Raw genomic sequence first — 19,867 nt, forward strand, 5'->3', positions numbered from 1 at the left:
CTAAGGCACCGGCAACACAGGGAGCTCCCCTGGAACATCTACTTACCACCACCCTTCCTGTCCCACTCCCCAACCTTCTGGAGGACACTGCACCCAACAAGAGTACCCAGCAGGGCAGAGGGGGATGCCCACAGTTCTCCTGAACTGTGCCCTCCCTGTGCCCACTTCTCCCCAGCCCTCCTCACTGGCCTCCCTGTCCCCAGGTCCTTCTCCATCCTGCAGTTGAAGGAGCTTGGAAAGGTCCCAACAGACCTAACTCCCCAGCCCCATATTCAAGGTGGTGCAAGATCTGACCCTTGCTTACCTCTGAGGCTGCACCTCTCACTCCCACACCCCCCTCCTGGACACTGAACTTTTAGTTTATTCCAATTGCCCCGGCCTTTGCTCAAGCCATTTCCCTTCTTAAGCAACAGCTGTCACCTCTGCCCCGTACCTAGACTGGGTCAGAGGCTCCCTCTCCCAAGGTGTCTTCCCCCTGGGCAGGGTGGGACGCCAGGTCAGGGCCAAAATCAAAGTATCCACTGCGTCGGGAAATTCCCTCCTATTCTGGAAAGGCCTCTGCCTCCACCCCAGCCCCGCCCCTCGCCTGCAGATGGGGGCCGGCGAGTGGATAGATTCTTCTCCTCCTTCAGGGCTCCGCCCCTCCGGGTCCTGCGGAGCCTTTTCACTAGAGGGGGCGGGGCAATGGCTCCAGGCCCCGCCCAGGCCCCGCCCCTCGAAGTGGGACCTGGTGGGGCTCAGCTGACGCCTCACTTCACGTGACGCTGGAGCTGGGCAAGCATGGCGGCGGCCGCCGGGTGAGTGCTGCTGCTGTCCCCGGCCCTTGCACGGCGGCGCGGAGCGGGGACTTGGGCCTCCCGGCTGGACAGTGGCTAAGAGCCCCGTTACAGGGCCGCGTCCCCGCTGGGCGTGCAATGTGGCCGCGGGCAGCGCGCTTCTTCGCGCGGGTTGGGCGTCCAGCGCGGGGCGTGTGGCTGCGCGTCCGAGTCAGCTCCCTGGCCACTGCCCACTGCCCTCGGGGCCGCAGTGGCGTTCAGGCCCCACCCGCGCGTGTGGAGTCCCCACTGTGCGGCCGAGGTGGGGTCCACGCGCGCATTCACGGTCACGACCCTCAGATGGGAAGACTGCGTTGCCAGGGCGCTGGGGACCTGGGGGCCCCCCGGGAGGAGGCAGCGTTTGAGATGGGCTTGGAATCCCCTCCCTAGCGCGGCACTTCTCCTCTTCCTTCAGGGCCCATATGGAACTTCCTCAGAGAAGATTTCCCTAAGCACCTATCCTACTCTTATCACCACCTGGTAAATTATATAGTACATAACAAAAAAAGAAACAACTTGTTTCTTGTCTTCTCTCCATTTAAAGTGTGAGGTCAGGGCCTTTGTCTGGTTTGCTCCTGGACCTTGTTAGTACATGTCTTGCACACAGTAGATGCTTCATAAATTCTGCTGAATGAAAGAATGGTGAATGGTCCTAGTGGCAGGAAATGTGGACGGGTGGGCTCACTGCAGCGTTGCGGAGTGTCCCTGATGAAGGAACATCTGAACAAAGGTTGAGAGTTCAGAGTGTTCTGGGGACGGCGGACAGTGGAGCGTGTCCCTGTGCTGGAGGGCACAGTGTCCCAGCTGGCTTTTCCAGACTCTGTCCTAAGGGACTGGAAACTTCCAAGGGTTTTTAATCTGCTCAGATCTGCCTTTGAGACGACTATCCCCTGGGCTATGTATGAATTCAGGGCAAGGCCCAATTATGGGGGCGGCATTTGGGCCTGGAGATGCTGGGGGCTGGGAAGGGGAGTGGTAGAGAGAGGGCAGTGCCCCAGATGCCAGGCTGGAATTGAGATCAGAATGGGGGAACTGGTGGGCTAAATGCATCTCTCTTTTTGGAAGGTAGGGAGAGTGGCAACAGAAAATGGCCCGCTCAGTTGGCCCCCAACTCCAAGGTTGGGAGAGCTTAGGACATGCAAGTCAAACACTTAATAGGCACCTGCTGTATTCCAGGAACAGTACTGGGCCTACCCTTAGGTGTTCATGGGCCACTGGGGTAGATGTCATGCCTCTAGTCTTGGTGTGTGCCATTGACGGGCATGGATTCTGAGCTCAGAGGAGAGTGTGGGTAGGCTTCACTTCCTGGATGACATTTGTGCTAGCCCTTGAGCACTCCTGAGGCAGAGAACTGTGCTTGCAAAGTCCCAGATGAGTGTCAAGGAATCTAGGGCCAGATCCTTGAGCCCAGCCTGTGACCCTGTCTTGAACAGCAGAATGAGCAGTAGGTGTAGGCCAGTGCCCACATGTGGGTCAATTACCCCTGTATCTGGGCCACCAGGTATTCACAGGGAGTTCCAGGGGCTGCATTTGGATTCAGGGCTCCATGCTGGCTTGAGGTCTGCTGCTCTCCCGAAGAGACAGGGAGCCAGGCTGGTGATTGGACGGGCGTGAGTCTAGAGCTGGCTGAATCCTGGAAGGAGGGCCCTTATAGCAAAACTGATTCTCTGGGCCATGGAGCAGTAAAACTGAGTGACAGAGGCCTTGGAGAGGTGTGTAATCGGAAGGGAGACCTGACAGGTGCAGGTAGCTTCCAGAGATTGGCAGGACCTGCTTGGCAAGAGCCATCCCAGGCTGGTATGGGTTACCCTGCTGGACACTTAGAGCCCAGCAGATTCTTTAAGTGGAAGAGGCTTCGAGTGTGTTTCCAGCAAAGCTCGGTGCCCAGCTGCATACACAGGACAGATCAGAGTGTCAGGCATAACGAGGCACCATACCATCAAGTCACAGCCACAGGCTCCCCAGGAGTTGGATTTGGTTGCCTGTAGAGTCCTTCCAGATCCTGGGCCCGGGGAGGCCTGGGTGCTTGGAGTGTACTCCACGTGATGTGGGGAGTAGTGGAAGCCCTAAGCTAGTATCTCAGATTCAACTAGAAACTTGAGAAGCTCTTCTGGGGAGTGTTTACGGGTTGATCCTGCTCTGTCCTGCCAGCCTGGGCAGGGACTTCAAGTTTGAGACAGAGGGTCCCACAGCCCCCAGAGAGTCTGCCGTGACGTCGTCTCCACCCCCTCCCCTAATCCAATATCACTTGGTGGGAGGGAGCCCTGCCTTCTTCTTGAGTCATGCCTTGAGCTTCCCATGGACAGAGATGAGACTTCTCTGCTCTTGCCAGACCTGCTGCATCGGCCCCCCACATGGCTTTTTCCTTTCTCCACCTCCCTTTGCCCACTCACCGGCTGGCCCTGGAGAGTCCTCATCCTCTGACATATTGTTCACATACTTGCAGACTCAGCTCAGATGGTTCCTCCTCCTAGAAGCCTTTCCTGACCCCCCTCCCTCCTGACCTCCAGTCAAGGCTTCCTGCTCAATATTCCAGAGAATCCCAGTTTTTCCCACTGGCAGGATGCTCTTCTACATCTGCACTCCTGCCCATCATGGTTGGGTGAGGGGTTGCTCCCCTTCATGTCTCTCCGGCATCCTTGAAGCCCAGGGACCGGTTCAGTTTGTGTCTCCAGGGCCCTGTGGCCGCCCAGTGATTGGTGCTGGGTGACACGGTGCCTAATGAATAAGAGGAGGATTTACTTTACACTAGTCCAACATGCCATCCCGCTTTGCACGGAGCCCTCAGTGATTGAGGAAAGGAACGGTGGGCGGGAGTGGGAACAGAACTCTGAATAGGATGAAGGAGTACCTTTTTTTTTTTTTTAAACGTCTTTATTGGAGTATAATTGCTTTACAATGGTGTGTTAGTTTCTGCTGTATAACAAAGTGAATCAGCTATGCATAAACATATATCCCCATATCTCTGAAGGAGTATCTTTAATTCTTTAACTCAGTGACTCTCAGGGAGCTGCTGCCCAGAGGGCTTTTGCCCAGTGATAAGCAGCAGGTGAGCTGCCCTGGGTGTGTACCTGTGGGGTCATAGTTCACGCTGGAGTCAGCATTTCTGGAGGGCAAGTATCTGGAGGAGCCAGGTTCTGGATCAGAGCCCGTCCCCACCCTGATATGAACCTGGTGCTCTTGGAGAAGACGCATTGGGTTGACCTTGGGGGCTGGGGGGGAGGGGTGGGTCTGTGGGAGGCAGGCTGGCCACTGAGTGCCCCTTTGCCTTCCCATGCCCTTCCCCAGGCCTGGTCTGACTCCACACAGGTCCCTGTGTGTGCTTAGCCCCGCGACCCTCCTCAGGAGAAAGGTAGGCAGGGTGAGAGATGCTGACCAGCTGCCGTGAGGCCCCTCCGGCCAGGGTGAGCGGTCTGGCCCTGCTGACAAGCAGCCGGAGGGCTCGGTGGGCTCGGTGCCTGGCCTGAGCTGGAGGCTGTGGCCAAGGAAGCAGGCCGGTCCTTGACTGGCCTCTCTTGCCGGAAGCTTAGCAGCATGGCCCCATCCAGAAGTGGTGTCACATCCTACTGCAGGGATCTTGTCCTTGTCTGTGCTGTGGACCCCATGGGCATCCGTGAGACCTTTACATGACTCTCAGCATGATGAAATAAAATACAGAGGATTACAGGGAAAACCAATTATATGGAAATACAGTTATCAAGATGTTAAGAAATAAATTTGTGGTATAGTAGTATATGCTTCTTTATACATTAAATAATAAAAGCAGCAGGTCTAAGAACCACCTTAATGTTGAAGTAGTGATGAGTAAAAGTGGTATTTTGAGGTACTGTGACATCAATAAGGTGGCATGAAAATACCTCTGATTTCTGTTGGTGACAGATTCACACACTGCTGATACTGTTGTGGTTTGTTGCTTACATTAATAATTGAAGAAAATGTTAATTTAAAGGTGAGGTTAGAAAAAATAAAGATATAATTTTTTTTCCCATCCAAGTAGGTGGACTCCCTAAACACTATGCATGGATCCCTTGGGTGAGAACCCTGCAGGTGGCCATTGAGGTCAAAGGAGGGGCTGACTCAGTACTGATTTGGGGGACAGGAGAGAGTTTCAGAGCAGTGGTATCACACCTTCTGCGGGAGCTGGTACCCTGGCCATTTCCTGGGCTCTGGCAGTTGGCAGGGGATGGGCTGGCCCATGGGGGCTGGAGCTTGTTCCGTGTGTCTCTTTGATACCCTGGAGCCTTTGTCTGCCAGCCCCTGCGGTCTTCCCCGGGCGTTGCCTGTGCCCTTGGCTGCCTGCAGTAAAGTGTGCCTTATTTATACTTGGCCTTGGGGACGACCTGGCTTTTGCCTTTTAGATTCCGGGTGCCAGTTAGCAAAAGCTCCAGCAGAAACCAGTTGGGGATGTTTTATGGGTGCTGCTTTTGCTGAACTTGCAGGAAGAAGCCACGTGCGATGGCTCTGGGCCCAGCACTCTCTCTGAGGGGTGAGTTTATGTCATGAGAAATGAAAGGGCATGTCTCTATAAACCTTGATTCTGGGGTACCCCGCCGTAATGAATGAGTGCAGCCATCGACCTGCCTGGGGGCTCTGGCCAGGCTGCCTTTCTCGTTCTGGCTGAGCCCATGGAGGACTAGATAGCGCTGTAGGTTTTGCAGGAGCAGCTGAAGCTCACAGGAGGGAAGCGTGTTGAGTTTCCTGTCTTGACCTGGGCTGCTTGGCCCTTGGGCCACAAAGGTCCTGTCTGGGTGCCCTGAGGAATTTAGGTCTCTCAGAAGGTTCTGGATAAGACAAAGCCCACCCTTCTGAGAGCCTGCCAGGTGGGGACGTGGTGGCAGTCCAGGTGGACCCGGTAGCTGGTGTGTTTAAGGAAGAAGGTGTGTGGGGCGTGAGGCATGGGGGGTGGGGGGATGAGGTGGGTGGGGCTGTGCAGGCCGCCGGCCGAGGCTGGGCATTTTCAGGCAGTTGTGCTGTTGAGCCTGCACGGATCTAGGCACCTTTGGCCGAGGCCATCTGCAGCAGTGCCTTGGTGCCGTTCCCTCTGTGCCGCCGGGAGTCTGTAGAGACGAGGCTCTTCCCTGAGCCCACCCCCTCCATGGGCTTTGCTGAGTGAGGGGAAAGAATGGGAGGGAGCTTGGGGGACTCTGTGCACGGGTGCTGGTGGCTGCACTTTCAGTTCCTGATAGCACGGCCAGCTGGGGCGCTGGCATGTTTGTGAGCTGTCACCTCTGTCCTTTCATCCTTGTGGCCGAGCATGGCAGGCAAGTGGCACGGCTTAGAGGAAGCCCTGGCTTCTTGTGTCCACCCGCCCAGGAGGGTGAGTGGGGCCCATGCCCGGGAAGGGGGACAGCAGGGAGGCTGTAGTCCTGTCAGCATGTGCGGGGTGGGCAAGACCCCTCCACCCTTCCTGGCCAGGCTGGCCCGAGGGTTCTGCTTCCTGCCCCTCTGGGGCTGATGTGGCAACTTCACCCAGCTGTGTGGGTGGCCCCACGTTGTGACAGTTGTTCACTCAGCAGATATTTATTGAGCACTTGCTGTGTGCTAAGCATAGTGCTAGGCACGGGGCAGTAGGGACTAGAGCAGACCCAGATCTCTGCGATCATGGGGTTTCCATTCTAGTGGACAGAGGCGGACCTCACCAGTGAGCACCAGTACGCATTTATGTTGGAGAGTGAACACGTCATTTCAGCAGGGACTTGGACGAGCCTCAATCCAAGGGGTGACTAAAGAGAGCGTAATGCAGGGTGGGTTTACACAGCTGTGGGCAGGTTGGGTGGGGGGAGAATGAGCAGCCTTCGTAGTTCCAGGTTTCCCCAGGGAGGGAGCGGGAATGGATTCTCTGTCCTCCCCCATCTCTTCCCACTCTCCAGCCTCTTGCCCTGCCTCCCAGTCACCAAATCCTCCTGGAGCTAACGGGGTCCTCGTGGGCCAGGCCTGGACAGAGTGGGAGAGTGGATTTGGAGACACGAGTGGGGGAAGCCCGGCCCAGGGCTAAGTGGGGGAACAGCCCAGCCTGAGCTGCAAGGTTAAAGAGGGAAGCCAGGGAAAGCCATCCTGAGAAAGTGCCATTGGAGCCAAGATGTGCAGGAGGTGTCACCTTCCTCTGAGGGTGCCATGGCCAGGTGAGTGTGGGAGGTGCCCCAGGGCCGTGAGGGCAGGTTCCATCTGCCCAACTCTCACTGCAGCCGCAGGCAGAGCCCCCTCTCTTGCACCAGCTCTGGGCTGTCCCTCCCCTCTTGGACCTCCATGCCTGCTCCCTGCTGGCCAGAGAGCCTGCAGGGCCTTCCTCGAGCACACATCACACGCCCTGCCTGACTCCTGCACCCTGGCTCTGGCCTTGCTGGCCCCCGGCCCGCTCGCTACGACTGCACTTCCTTCCTTTGTTTAGTCATTCACGTGGCACTATTTTAGGTGCCGGGAAGGAGGCAAGGTCCCTGCCCTCACAGAGCTTACATTTCACCTGGGGAGACAACAAGCAAGTAAATATATACTGTTGGGCAGCGATGCCTGGCTCTAGAGAGGCGGGAAGAGAGTAGCGGATGGGTTTGGATGGGGTTATTGGAAGAGCTTCCGGGAAGGGGGAGCATTTCTCCAGAGGCCTGGATAAAGCAAGAACGCGAGCCTGGTAGGCACTGGGAGAGAGCACGCCCCACAGGGAACAGCAGCAGCGAACGCCCCCAGTGGGAGCGTTCTGGGGGTTTCGGGAAGGGTGGGACGCCTGTGCCGGTCTCCTCAGCGCCCTGTGGCTGGGAGTAAGTCTGCACCGTGTTGTAAGGGCAGTAGAAAGCGGGGAGGGGTTGAGCGGGGTAATGCCTGCTGGGATTCCCATTTTTCAAGGGTCCCTCTGGGTGGGTGCGGACCAGGCTGTGGCAGAGTCTGGGACTGGGAACAGCTAAGAGTTCCTGCGGTTGTCCAGGTGGGAGATGGGGATGAGCTGCATGGTCCGGGCTCCAGCTTGGAGGTGAGCTGAGGACGGAGGGCGGCCCGGAGCGGCCGGTGCTGGGCCGGGTTTCAGCAGAGAGCGTGGCCTCCAGTGTCCTGGGCACCGAGGCCCCCTGAGGACTGGGAACCCACCTGCAGATTCAGGAGCATGGGGCCATCGTGGCCTGGCAGGGGCTGTAGTGCAGGAGGGGGTGGGCCAAGGTCTGCTGGGATGGATTGAGGAGAGCACGGGCGGCCAGGACACGGGGATGGGCTGGGTGACTCTTCAGAGGATATTTATTGCAAAGGGAGAGAGAAGTAGACGGCTGGCGAGCACGGGGGTCAAGGGGAGTGCTTTTATTTATTTATTTTCAAGCCGGGTGAGGTTCCTGTATGTCTGGATGCTGAGAATGATCCTGAGAGGGGAAAATTGATGCTGGAGCAACTTGGGGGGGGTGCGGGTGGGGAGAAAGGCGAGGGGTGGGGCAGGCCATGCCCAGGTGGAGGGGGAGCCTCGGGTGGGGGCAGCTGTCTAGAGGGGCCCGAGGCAGGAGGGGTCTGGAGAGTGGGCGCTCGGGGGATAGGGGGTGTTTTCTCAGTGAAAAGGGAAGCCAGTGTGGGCGTGAGGAGAGACACCCACCTGCTCTGCCAGGCCTGCCTCCGCCTGGCCTTCAGTGAGGCCGCCGCAGCTCATGGCTTACTGGCTGCCGTCCTCAGGGCCAGCACCCCAAGGGCTGCCGCTCCCAGGTCCGTCTTGTCGTGCTTCCTCCTTGCTCATTTGGCACCTACGAGCCTGGCTCGGCTTAGGGCCTGGTGCTGCGCGCCCTGGGCCTGTGTGTGTGTTCGTGTGTACGTGCTGGGGACAGGCGGGTGTCCCGGCTCAGGTGAGGAACAGCCCAGGCTGCTGGGTCTGTGACTTGCAGAGAAGATGGCGGCCTGCAGACACATGGGCAGGGATCCAGTGTCGGCTGGGCCAGATCTCGCACGGATGGGAAGCTCCTTGAGGGCTGGAATTGGGGGTTGGGGGCGTGTGTCTCCACACCACTGCAGACTTTCCTTCCGTGGGCTCCACCCATCTACCAGTTAAACAGACCCAGCTGCCTCTCCTCCCCACTGTGGTCCAGTGCTCAGGGACAGGAGGGGAGGGTGTGGTTGACAAGCCCCTGTGGTCCTCCAGCGGCCCAGTGAGGGGCTGTTTCTGGGTCACGGGCAGGCCGAGCTTGGACCCGCTTGCCACACGCTAATGGGGATCGTGCCTCTGGGTGGGGGGCGCGCCGGGTGGTGCTAACAGAAGCCTGCGTGGCGGTGTGTGCTTGTGTCTTTGCAGACCCTCATTTTGGCTGGGGAACGAAACCCTGAAGGTGCCGCTGGCGCTCTTTGCCCTGAACAGGCGGCGCCTGTGTGAGCGTCTGCGAAAGAACCCGGCGCTGCAGGCCGGCTCTGTCGTGGTGCTGCAGGGCGGGGAGGAGACTCAGCGCTACTGCACCGACACCGGGGTCCTCTTCCGCCAGGTGAGCCCAGCCGGAAGCCTCCCACATCTCTGAGTGTGCACTAGGCCCGCTGTGGGCTGTCTGCCCTCCTCCAGCATCAGGCCTGGTGGGCCTGGGCAGCTCTGCCCCCTGGGGGACCCCGAAGAGGCTCTCTGAAAGCAGGCCGAGGCTTGGGTCCCCAGGGAGCCCCCTCTGCGGGGGGCAGGGCCGTCGCCAGCCAGCCTCCGCTCTCTCAGGTCAGAGCCTGGAGCGACGATGCTCCTGGGGGAGCAAGCAGGAAGGCTTCGTGGAGGAGGCAGTGTTTGGTGTGAGCCCTGAAGGCCGGCGTGAGTTCTGACAGGTGGAGCTGGGGATGGGCGTTCCGGGCTCGGGGGTAGTATCCGCAGGATTGGACCTCAGAGGGCGGGCTGGGCAGCCTTCCCTGGCCCGGGAGAGGTGCAGATGGGGCGGGCTGAGTTCCTGGGGCCAGATTCTGCCACGGCAAGGAGGACGGGGGCTGCAGAGGTCCTGGGAGGAGGCATGTGAGCAGGAGTCGGCGGCCCGGGCATTGGTCCCGGCTGGGCCAGTGCCGACCCTGTGACCCTCACTGGGTTTTGGTTTCCTCCTCTGGGAAGTGGTCCAGGGGCTCCTCGAGGTTCTGGAACCCTGTGGGGCAGCGGGTGGCCCAGCTGCAGGAAGCCAGCTTGGATGTGGTGGCCTCGGCTGAGAATCACTGGCATCTCTCGGTTCCCAGGAACAAGAGCAAGGACACTGGACAGAGGAGCTCACCCAGAAAGCCAGGAGGGCCCTGAGCTGGCCCCACTTTACAGATAAAGAAACAGGCTCAGAGGGAAATGACTTGCTAGAGGTGGAGCTGGGATTATTTAGAACCCATCTCCCGACCCCAAGTCTAGCGCTCTCTTCTCCTCCCTGCGCTGCCCTGAGCGGAGGTCTGATGCGCTGGGAACTCCCCAGGGGCAGGCAGAGCCGAGAGGACATGGGCGTCCAGCATCCGGGTCAGGGAGGAGGCAGGGGAACGAGAGGGGAGCTAAGTGCGGAGAGCGGGTGGTAAGGCGTGGCCTCTGCAGCTGGACAGCGTCCACCCCGCAGGGCACAGGCCGAGACCCACTGCCGGGAGCCACGGCGCAATGTTTTCTACGGAAAGCACCTCCTACTGCAGGGCTTCCCTCTGCCGCGTCGTTCTTGCAGCTGCAAGCCTGCCGTCCCTGTTGCTGGAGATGCGCAGGTCTAAATAAGTTTTCTCTGACTAGTCTTGATGCTTCTTGAGGTTTCCATAGTCTGTGGCTTAAAAACCGATCTCCTAAATTCAGCTGTTGGCTCCCTTACTGGTGTTATGCAAGATTAATTTTAGAAGAGCGCCTCCTCCACTTCATACCTTTATAACGCTATTTTAGCTCCGTGTTTAATGCTAAACACTAAAGTCATCAGCTGCCCCGGGGGTGGGAGAAGGAAGGAAGAAGTCCTAAATGGAGGAATCCGTTTCTGAGCAGATGCCCGGCCTGGGCGTCTAAGTCAAGGTGGCATCTTGCCCGCCTGCAGGCAGTGGGGGTAGCAGAGAGGTGGGGGGAGGGAGGGGAGTGCGGGCAAGGCGGAGACGGACCCGTGGTGCTCCTGGGCACCCGTGTCTTAACCTGCCCTGTCTGGGACCTGAGGCGGGTGGCCGGTGAGGTGGGGTGCAGATGGGGCTGGGGGCAGAGTGCTGAGGTGGAGGGTGGTGTGAGGCTGGGGGTCAGGCACCGAGAGCCAGGGAGCCCGAGCTGACTCTCCAGGGTGCGGGGGGGAAAGCGCTCGGTCAGATACCCCACCTCTCTCCTTGTACCTCAACGTTTCTGTCCTGCTGACGGGGTGACCTGGGTCCTTGTTCCCGCCACAGGAGTCCTTCTTTCACTGGGCCTTCGGTGTCACCGAGCCAGGCTGCTATGGCATGATGGACGTGGACACTGGGATGTCGACGCTCTTCGTGCCCAGGTTTCCTCCCAGCCACGCCACCTGGATGGGAAAGTACGGAGCACCCCGGGGCGTGTGACTGTGCCTGCTGACCGCTGGCTGGGGTGGGGATGGGTGCAGGGGGCCTGTGCGGGGGTGGGGGGGGGGAGAATTAGCAAGGGGGAGGGTTAGCGGGCAGGCCCGTTAACAGCCTACTCTGGGCCAGAGCCTGTTACCCTTTGCTGGGAAGGGGTGTCAGAGCTGGAGCCACAGACCACGGTTTGTTCAGAGGTGCTATTTATTAATCTTGAAATTCCGGATTCCCAGCTTTGTTAAGATGCCCAAGGCTTTGGCCTGGGTCAGTGGGAGGCAGCCCCTCCCTGGGTGTGGTGGGGAGAGCAGCCTGGGGCCCTTCTCTGAAGCCCATCACTGACGTGCAGTGCAGGGCGTTACTGGGTGCCTCCCGCGTGCCGGCCTCTGGGCTAGGCTCTGCGGCTCCCAGGGTGTAGGCCCTGCCTCAGCTGGCTCACCTGGGAGACAGGGTCGTGCTGTGGGAGAAGTGTGAGGCCAGAGGCCTGGGTGAGGCTGAGAGGCTGCCTCCCTCATCATCTGTGGTGCCTGCCAGCTTCAGGGCCCTTGGCCCTGTCCACCCCTCCCGGGAGCCGTTCCTGCCTGCTCAGAGGCGCTGACGCAGAAGCTGTACTTAACTGGGGATGCTTAAGGTGATCAGAGGATCCTGCCAAATGCTCGCCGCCTTCCAGCGTGTCATTTCTGCCAGGAGAGTGCTTATTCTGGGCTAATGTATACATTGCAGCCTTTGCTGCCTCATGGGCCCAAAATGCTCAGTACCGGGTAGGCTGGCGGGTCTGCGGCTGGTTTGAATGATAAGGCATCCGGCTGCTGCAGGGACATTGCTCTGTGCAGAGGGCCAGGGCAGGGCTCCCACACCTCAGCGGGCTTCTCCGGGGAGCGGGTCTGGCCACCGTCGGGCCTCCGATGCCTCATCTGTGGAACGGCGATGATGGCCCTCGTGAGGCATCTCCAGGGCTGTAGTCAACAGTGATGGTCACTGTGGGGTGGTTACATTGGTGACACTGAAATGAGGCAGCGAGGGTGCTGGGGACAGGCAGCTTGTAATGTCCACAGTGTTTGTGGCCATTCCCTATGGAGAGCCGGAATCTTTTCCCTCCTCCTTCACTCAGTCAGGACCTGGGTGACTGCCTCGATGCGTGAACGTGGCCGTGTCACCGTGTGACTTCTGAGGCTAGACTGTAAAGTGTGGTACGGTTTCCACCTGGTTCTCGCTCCTCAAGCCCAGTTGCCACTCAGTGAGGAGCCCAAACTCACCCATGTGGAGGAACCAGAGGCCCCACTGACAGCCAGCACCACCCGCTGGAGTGGGTGACGCCAAGCCCCAGCCCTCTCAGGGCTTTGTTCTGAGCCCCGACCTTCAGAGTCCATGAACGTGATACATGCTTTGTTACTCCCCTGCGTGTCAGGGTGATTTGTCACAAAGCCCTGGTAACTGGAGGAGTTTCCTGGTGAGAGTTTAGATCTGGTCTCCGTGAGAAGATTCTCCCGGAGCCCTTCCCGCACCTTGAGGTGATCACAGAGCTGTAGCCTCAGCCCGTCCTGCCAGTGGCCCCTGTGCCTGGGCGGCACCCATGGCTTCGGCCTGGCAGCCCTCTCAGCCTCCCTGTGGCCCTGCCTCTTGGCTCAGGGCGTGCTGAGATGCCCACTGCTCAGCAGCGCTGCAGTCGGAGATGCAGCACCGTGAGACGTGGGCGTGGGCAGTGGCGAGTTTCTGTCAGGAGGTGTGGAGGGGCTCTGAGTGCGTCCCCTCTTCTGACTGCTGCTGCTTATGCAGAGCTAACTCTCATGAGAAGTCAGGGAGTGCCTGTCCGTGGGGGAGGGTGGACATCCTCCAGGGCGTGGCCCCTGCCTCTGGGACTCCACACGCCAGTGGGAAAACCTGAGCAAATCTCACCCTTCCTCCCCACAGCCATCATCTGGGGAGCCAAACAGCACTTGACTTGAGGGCTTTTGTTTTGTTTTGTTCTGGCCAAGCCGCACGGCATGTGGGATCTTAGTTCCCTGACCAGGGATCGAACCTGTGTCCCCTGCAGTGGAAGTGCAGAGTCTTAACCACTGGACCACCAGGGAGGTCCCGACTTGAGGGTTTAAAACCCAGGACCTGATTGGTCAGGGAGCAGCTGTTATCGGTTGGCTGTTCTAGAGCATGATCTCCAATAATACAGGAATGATGTTCTGTGCTTTGACCACGGCTGGGTTTAAGAGCCGCTGGTAAAAAGTTCTCGTTTAGTCTGTCCCTGCTTTGCCTGGGCAGCTGATTGTCTGGTACGCACCTTGGAGGGTACAGATGGGTCCGTAGGGTGGGTCTCCCTCTTGGAAAGGCTCCATGCACGCGCTGGGCAGGCCAGACCGAGCAAGCTGGTCCCAGCGGGCGTTCCGGCTCCGCAGCAGATAGCTCGCCCCTTGTCTCTTGCCGACCTGGCTCCCCTCCGTGCCCATCCCCGGCAGGCCTTTCCCTTCCTCCGCTCTGGTGTGACCCTCCCCTAGTCCCCATGTCCCAAGCCTTTGGGAGAGAAGGCACGATGGGAACAGGGCAGTGGAGGGGGTTGGCTGCCTGGGGCTGGAGGCGGGGAGCAGCCAGATCTGATGTGCGGAGCTGCTTCCAGACGCTCATGATCAGCAGGGCGGGAGCGAGGCGGACGGGATTACCTGGCCTTTGCAGTCGAGACCCACCGGGCTGAACGTTTGACCTTCAGCTCCCCAGCTTCCTTTTGAGTCCCTGTCTGATGGCTTTTGAAAATCCATCTGGCAGACACTGCAATCCAAAGTCATCCAGGGAAACAACACCCCCGTCTGTAGGTCTGCCGCTTCCCGTGTAAACAGCCTGTCCTGTTGTCAGGGCTGCAGACGCCAGGGGGCTCGCGGGCAGCCTGCTACTCCGCCTGTTCCTCACCCCAGGCAGGCCTTTGTGGGGACAGGAGTGTGGTAGCTTCTATTTTGTTTTTATCTGGGGTCTTTGCTTACAAAAGTTTGGTGTCTTTTTGATGTGAGAGTGTTTCCCATCATTTTCGTCAGAATCAGCCTCAGCTGATGGCAGTTTTGGCTGCTGGGGTGTCTGGGGTCCTCTAAGCAGGTGGGAAGTTGCCTCTTTGGGCAGTTTCAGCACTGACAGAGGGTGAGCAACTTTGGGCCAGGCTGGGCGACCCTCCTAGAACCTTTGGAGCCTTGGCGGTTTTCTGCTCCCATCCCTGGCTGAGGCCTCGGGCTTGGAACGTGAGACAGTGTGGCCGGCCTGGGGTTTGTAGGGAGGAGGGGGCTCTCCCCAGAGCTGAGGCCCCGAGCGCTGCACTTTCTGGGATGGGGACTGATGTGTGCTGTGGTGTGTGTGTATGTGTCTGCAGTGTGTGTGCCTGTGTGATGCGTGTGGGTATGTTTGTTGGGGGGTATAGTGTGGTATAGTATGTGTGCTGGGTGGTGTGTGTGGGGGGGTGGAGTGTGGGAGTGTGTGTGTGTGGTGTGTGGTTGTGGGGTGGTGTGTCTGTGGGATGTGATATATGTGTGGTGTAGTATGTGGAGTGGTGTGTGTGTGGGGTGGAGTATGGGTGTGTGTGTGTGTGTGGTGTAGGGTTGTGGGGTGGTGTGTCTGGGGGGTGTTTAGGGTGTGGTTTTTCACAGTCACTGCCCCCACCCCATACACACAACTGGGTCACAGGACGAAGGCTGGCTCCGCCCACCTGACGGCCTGGCCCCGGCTGCCCCGTCTTTAGGGAAGGCGCCCTGGGCACTGATGAGGGGTGCAGGCCTTCCTGAGGAGGGCCAAGGGAATTCCTTTGGCTCTGACCCCAGGCGGTTTGCGGGGAGCCTGACCCCGGTCAGCCCGAGGCCTGGCGAGGCGCTAGGCCCCTCTCCCCGGGCTCTGCTGCCCACGGGCCTCCTCTCCATCACCTCTGCTCTCCGCACCGGCCTCGCTGGGAAGTGCTGCCTCGCCGCCCAGGTTCAGGCGCCTGCATAGCTTCGGAGAGCCCTGCTTTTCTCTAGCAAGCTAAGAGAGCCTTGACATGGTTGCCGACTTCCTTCTGGGGCAAGTGCGGGGTGCCGGGCGTGAGCGGGAGGAGAGGCCGCCGCGCTGTACGCGGCTGCAGGCAGGCTGCGGCCGCTGGAGATGGATGGTAACGGCTGTGATTTGGCCCTGTTACTTATTCATTAGCCCCATGCGGGTGGTCAGCTCGCCAGCTAGACCTGCGCTTGGAAATTTCATTTTCTAGAGGGCTCCACCGTGTCTGCACCATGGGCATTAATTGAGAGTCTCCTTCTCATGGGAGGGCCCGCACAGGGTGTGGGCACTCGCTGCGCCTGCCCTGACCCTGAGTTCTGGGAAAGGCCTCCCCTGTCGCATGCTGGGCCCAGCTGCCTGTGAAAGAGGCCTGCGTGGGCCGGGTTCCCAGACACTGGCTCCTTCTTGAAGACACAAACCCTTTTGAGTGGGACCCTCCCTCCTCTCTCCTGCCAGAGGTGCCCCTTCCTTCTGAAGGGAAGAGTTTCTGGGGTGGGGTCGGCTTCCCTACTGACCCATCCTCTCCCATCCAGTTGCTTCTACTTGGATCTCCCACACGACGGGGTCTGGCATGAGGTGCCCTACTGGACCCCAAACTCCAGTCAGGGCTCCATGCAGCCCTCTGTGAGGCTGCTGCCAGCCTGGCACTCAGGTGGCATATAGCTGCCCAGTGACCCCTCCAGCCAGCTCTGTAGGGCTCACATGGACATGCCACTCCTTCTCCTGTCAACACCTCTGGTGGCTGGCTTGACGTGGTGGCATGGCACACTTATCTCTTAGGGTGACATTTAAATGATTTTTACTATAATTGGCCCCCAAACAGGAAAAATAAGTACTATTCAAACTTAATTATCTCTGTCCTTTAGGAAAAAAAATGACATGCAAAGTGCCAGAAAAGATGCTCACAGCTTTTCGGGTTGTATCTGTCAAGTGGTTATTCTTGCTGAGAACCAGGCCTGTGGCTAGTTGGGCGATCTGGGGCCCTTGAGGCCCAGTGTGCGTCAAGGTGGGCGAAGGGCATTTGGTGAGGCCGGCCCCTGAACTCACTTCCTCCTGGACATCGGGATGGCTTCAGCCGGCTCTCCCATGGGCTGGCTGACCCTTGCCACTCCTTGGCTCCCGTGGCAGGTGAAGTGGCTCGTGGCTGGTAGGTGAGGGGTGGACAGGCAAGCGCACGGCCCTGGGGCCGCCCACAGATCACAGCTGCCTCGTGTTCTCCTCTCCTTTTCCCCCTCGTCCCCCCACCTCCTCTGGTTCCACCTTGTCAAGACCTTGACCTCAGGCTGAATACACGGAGATGTTCCCAGGTCTGAAGTCTCCTAGGTCTCTGCTGAGTACTGACTGCCAAGACTCCCAGGTAGGGCAGGCAGGAGCACGTTTCCCGAGGTGTCCTTTGGCAAGACAGCTTGGGAGAGTTAGCGTCCCCGACGGGAGGTGAGGTGAAAAGGTCAGTGTCCAGGCTAATGGCCGAGACGCCCCTCTGTAGGGATCATTGAGGCTGGCCTCGAAAGCATGTCTTTGGCTCTTCCTGAATATTTTTGGGGTTTGCTTTTGATGCCTGTCACAGCTGGAGAGGATGAAGTGACTGGGGACCAGGGGTGAATTGGGGACCTGCTGAGAATTCTGGGCGTCTGTCCTGAGCAGGGACTAGAGCCGGGGCAGTCCGTGTGAATGTGGTGATGACACCGATGGCCCTGCCTCTTGCCTTTCTGGCACATGCTTCTGTGAATGGCTGCAGGGTCAGCTGTGCTGAGGGTGTCAGTGCTCAGTAGCAAAGGGTCAGCGAGCTCTTTGCGGTAAGCCCTGGAACCGGGGCCTCCAGCATCCAGGCAAGGTGCTTGTCATCAGTTCCTGCCCCACGTAGCTGCTACAGGCAGTGCTAATGGAGGCACAGCCTTTGGCCATTTAACTTTGAGTCCCGTCTCAATCATAGAAGCTAACGCAATTGGATCGTGCAGATTTAATTAACAATGGAGCTTGATAACCAGTGCCCGCTTCAGAGAGGCCAAAAGGGCGGTAAAGCAAAAAGGGTTCTGGGGCACCAGGCCGCCGATCTTAGTGGACCACTGTCTCCCCGGCCTGGCTCGCTGCCTACGGCTGTGAGCTCCCTGCTGCTGACACCCGAGGCCGCCCATCTGTCCCTGGATTGTGCTCTGTGTTTCCTGGCCACAGTCCGGTCTGGGACGCTTGTTTGGGTGGAGAGGAAAATGGTGCAGGGCTCAGAGAGGGGAGTGGGAATCTGTTTCCTGGGTAGCGGTGCTGGTTGGTCCGTGGTGTTTCAGAGGCACGTGGAGCTTGCTTTTAGAGTGGTCGTTTCCGAGTCCCACAGCGCTCTCCCTCCCTGTCCCCTACGGGCCTCCCCAGGTACACTGTCCTTGGCACCTCCACCTGCCTGTCGTCTGCTCACCCTGAGAGCCCAGGCAGCACAATCTGAAAACCATCTGCTATTTCCTCTGAGGCTTCTTTCAGATCTGACACTTGGTGACTAGAATATCATGCAATCACAGGCAGGACGGGAGTGAATCCCCCATGCTGATGTGGTGCCCAGGCGTGGGACGGTGTGTGTGTGTGTGTGTGTGTGTGTGTGTGCATCTTGGACACCCTTCCCCCAGGCGGCTAGAGCTCCTGATGTGAGCTCTGTCACCAGCAGTGACATTGACTCATCCACCTACCAAGAGGCTGGGGGGTGGGGATGGTGCTTGCTGGACCCACCAGCCCTGCTCAGCGCAGCCGTGACCAGGAGCCCTTTGTGAGGTGGGCAAGGGCTACCCAGCCTCCTCCGCCCTGCGTCTTTGTCTTCTCACTGGCTGATTTTTCAGGGACGATGAGTAAGCTTGAATGTTTCTCATCACAGTGAGTAATACTGTTACTGACTTCTTTAAAATGTTAACTTTTAAACTTTTCTTTAAAGAGGCTCTGTGGGGGCCTGGGAGGGAGCTAGTTTCATGCCCCAAAGCATGGGTGGGCTGGCTGGCTGCCCAGTGGGCTCTCATTGGTAGTAGAGGGAGGTTTGTCCGCAGCTGCTTGCCCCAGGCGGCCAGGGTCACGAACTCGAAGGAGGAGCAGAGGTTGGCTGGGGGAGGTGGAGAGATGCAGGTGGGTTCAGCAGTCACCCTGTGGCCCAGTGTCCTTTGCCCTCCGAGCCTGTGTTGGGCAGACCGGCTCGGTGCCAGGTGCCAGCTGGGGCAGGGATGGGCCCGGGGCTTCTTGGCCTGGGCTCAGAAGGCAGCCTGGACCCAGCTGCGGCCAAACCCTGACCCTGGCGTTCCCTGTGCTTCTTTTTGAGGATCCACTCGAAGGAGCACTTCAAGGAGAAGTACGCCGTGGACGACGTCCAGTACACAGACGAGGTCAGTAGTGGCCGACTCCTCCCACTGCAGCAGCCTGGCTGGACGTCGCGGGACAGCACGGTCCAGCCACCAGCCCCCTCAGCAGTGCCCTTGTTTGGAGAGAGCAGGCAAGAAACATGCCTCTCAGACCTCCCCGGGAGGCCCCTGGTTTGCTGGGGCGGTGCCCGACTCGGTAGCCGGTGTCTTGTACCCGGCATGTGGCCGCTGAGCTGCCCGGAGGAAGGCTGTCTCTGTGAAGGTCTGATCAGGCTTGGCCGGGCCTTCGCGCGTTGGGAGGCCCTTCCCACAGGCCCTCACCAGCTGCAGGTGCCGCTGTCAGAAGAGCCCCAGACAGCGAGAGGCCTGTGGGGCGGGGTGGACCTGGAGGGCCCCTGGCTTTAATCCTCTTCCCAGCGTGGTTGCCCAGTGGCATGTGGCCTGGGTGGGTATGTGACCGTCCTCCTGGGGCTATGAATCTGTCCCCCAATCCAGGCAGTCAAAAGGGGCTGCCCCTGACTTCCACTGCTGTTAGGGCCAGGCCGTGGCAAAGGTGAGGGCACAGCCATGTGCCCCCCTCGTCTCCTTGGGGGACCAAGTCCCCCCGATACTGCACCACTGCTAGGCACACAGGAGGTCTCTGCTTGTCCCTGGGTGCTGTCACAACCCCCATCCTCTGTGCAGATCGGTGCTGGGTAGAGCATGAACACTCTGAGGTGAGTGCCTGCCGCCCGGGGTGCAGCCCTGGCCTGGCAGGATCGGCTGCACGGAGCCCCCCTGTGCCGCATTTCCCCAGACAGAGGTCGTCGTACACTAAGAGCTGGGGTGCAGTGTGGAAGCTGCCGGAGGAGCCAGCCAGCTGGAGGCCGAGCAGCCCCCGACCCCACTTCCCCTGGGCAGGACACAGTCTGTGCCAGGGAATGACAGCAGTGGGTGAGGGGCTGCTTCCCAGGGATTGTGGCCAGGCACACAGTGCGGAACTGGTGTGTCCCAGCCCGGCCTGCTCAGGGGCAGACAGCTCACCTCGATGAACACCTGTGCCCAGCCCCCGGCAGGCCAGCGCCAGCATCATCCTGGGCACAGGACAGTCCTGCTGCAGTTCTGCTGTCCTGGAAGGCCAGCCCACTTCTCTGTCAGTATCCTACCGATCCTCCAAGGCCTCGTGCAGCCCACGGCATCCCCTACCAGCTCCGGTCCACACTGGCAATCCTCCTCTGGCTCTTGGGACCAGTTATGGACCCTGGCTGTGTTCTGGTCTGTACCCTGCCCTTTACTGTCTTGTCTGTGTCACTAAGGCCCAGT

General features: G+C 59.3%; 1 protein-coding gene and 1 non-coding gene across 2 annotated transcripts in view; one reads left to right on the plus strand and one right to left on the minus strand.

Moving 5' to 3' along the window:
* The first annotated feature begins 722 nt into the window (after positions 1 to 722).
* Positions 723 to 19,867, plus strand: part of PEPD (peptidase D) — a 113,452-nt gene continuing 94,307 nt past the window's right edge. Inside the window, exons 1-4 of the mRNA XM_036834513.1 lie at positions 723 to 797; positions 9,064 to 9,247; positions 11,100 to 11,227; positions 18,526 to 18,589. Of these exons, the coding sequence (XP_036690408.1) occupies positions 781 to 797; positions 9,064 to 9,247; positions 11,100 to 11,227; positions 18,526 to 18,589 (393 nt within the window). The 5' untranslated portion in view covers positions 723 to 780. The remainder of the gene's footprint in view (positions 798 to 9,063; positions 9,248 to 11,099; positions 11,228 to 18,525; positions 18,590 to 19,867) is intronic.
* On the minus strand, positions 13,243 to 13,315 carry TRNAG-UCC. Its single transcript has one exon. It is a non-coding gene; the product is annotated as a tRNA-Gly (tRNA).

Source organism: Balaenoptera musculus, chromosome 19 (assembly GCF_009873245.2).
Source record: "Balaenoptera musculus isolate JJ_BM4_2016_0621 chromosome 19, mBalMus1.pri.v3, whole genome shotgun sequence".
Lineage (NCBI taxonomy): Eukaryota > Metazoa > Chordata > Mammalia > Artiodactyla > Balaenopteridae > Balaenoptera > Balaenoptera musculus.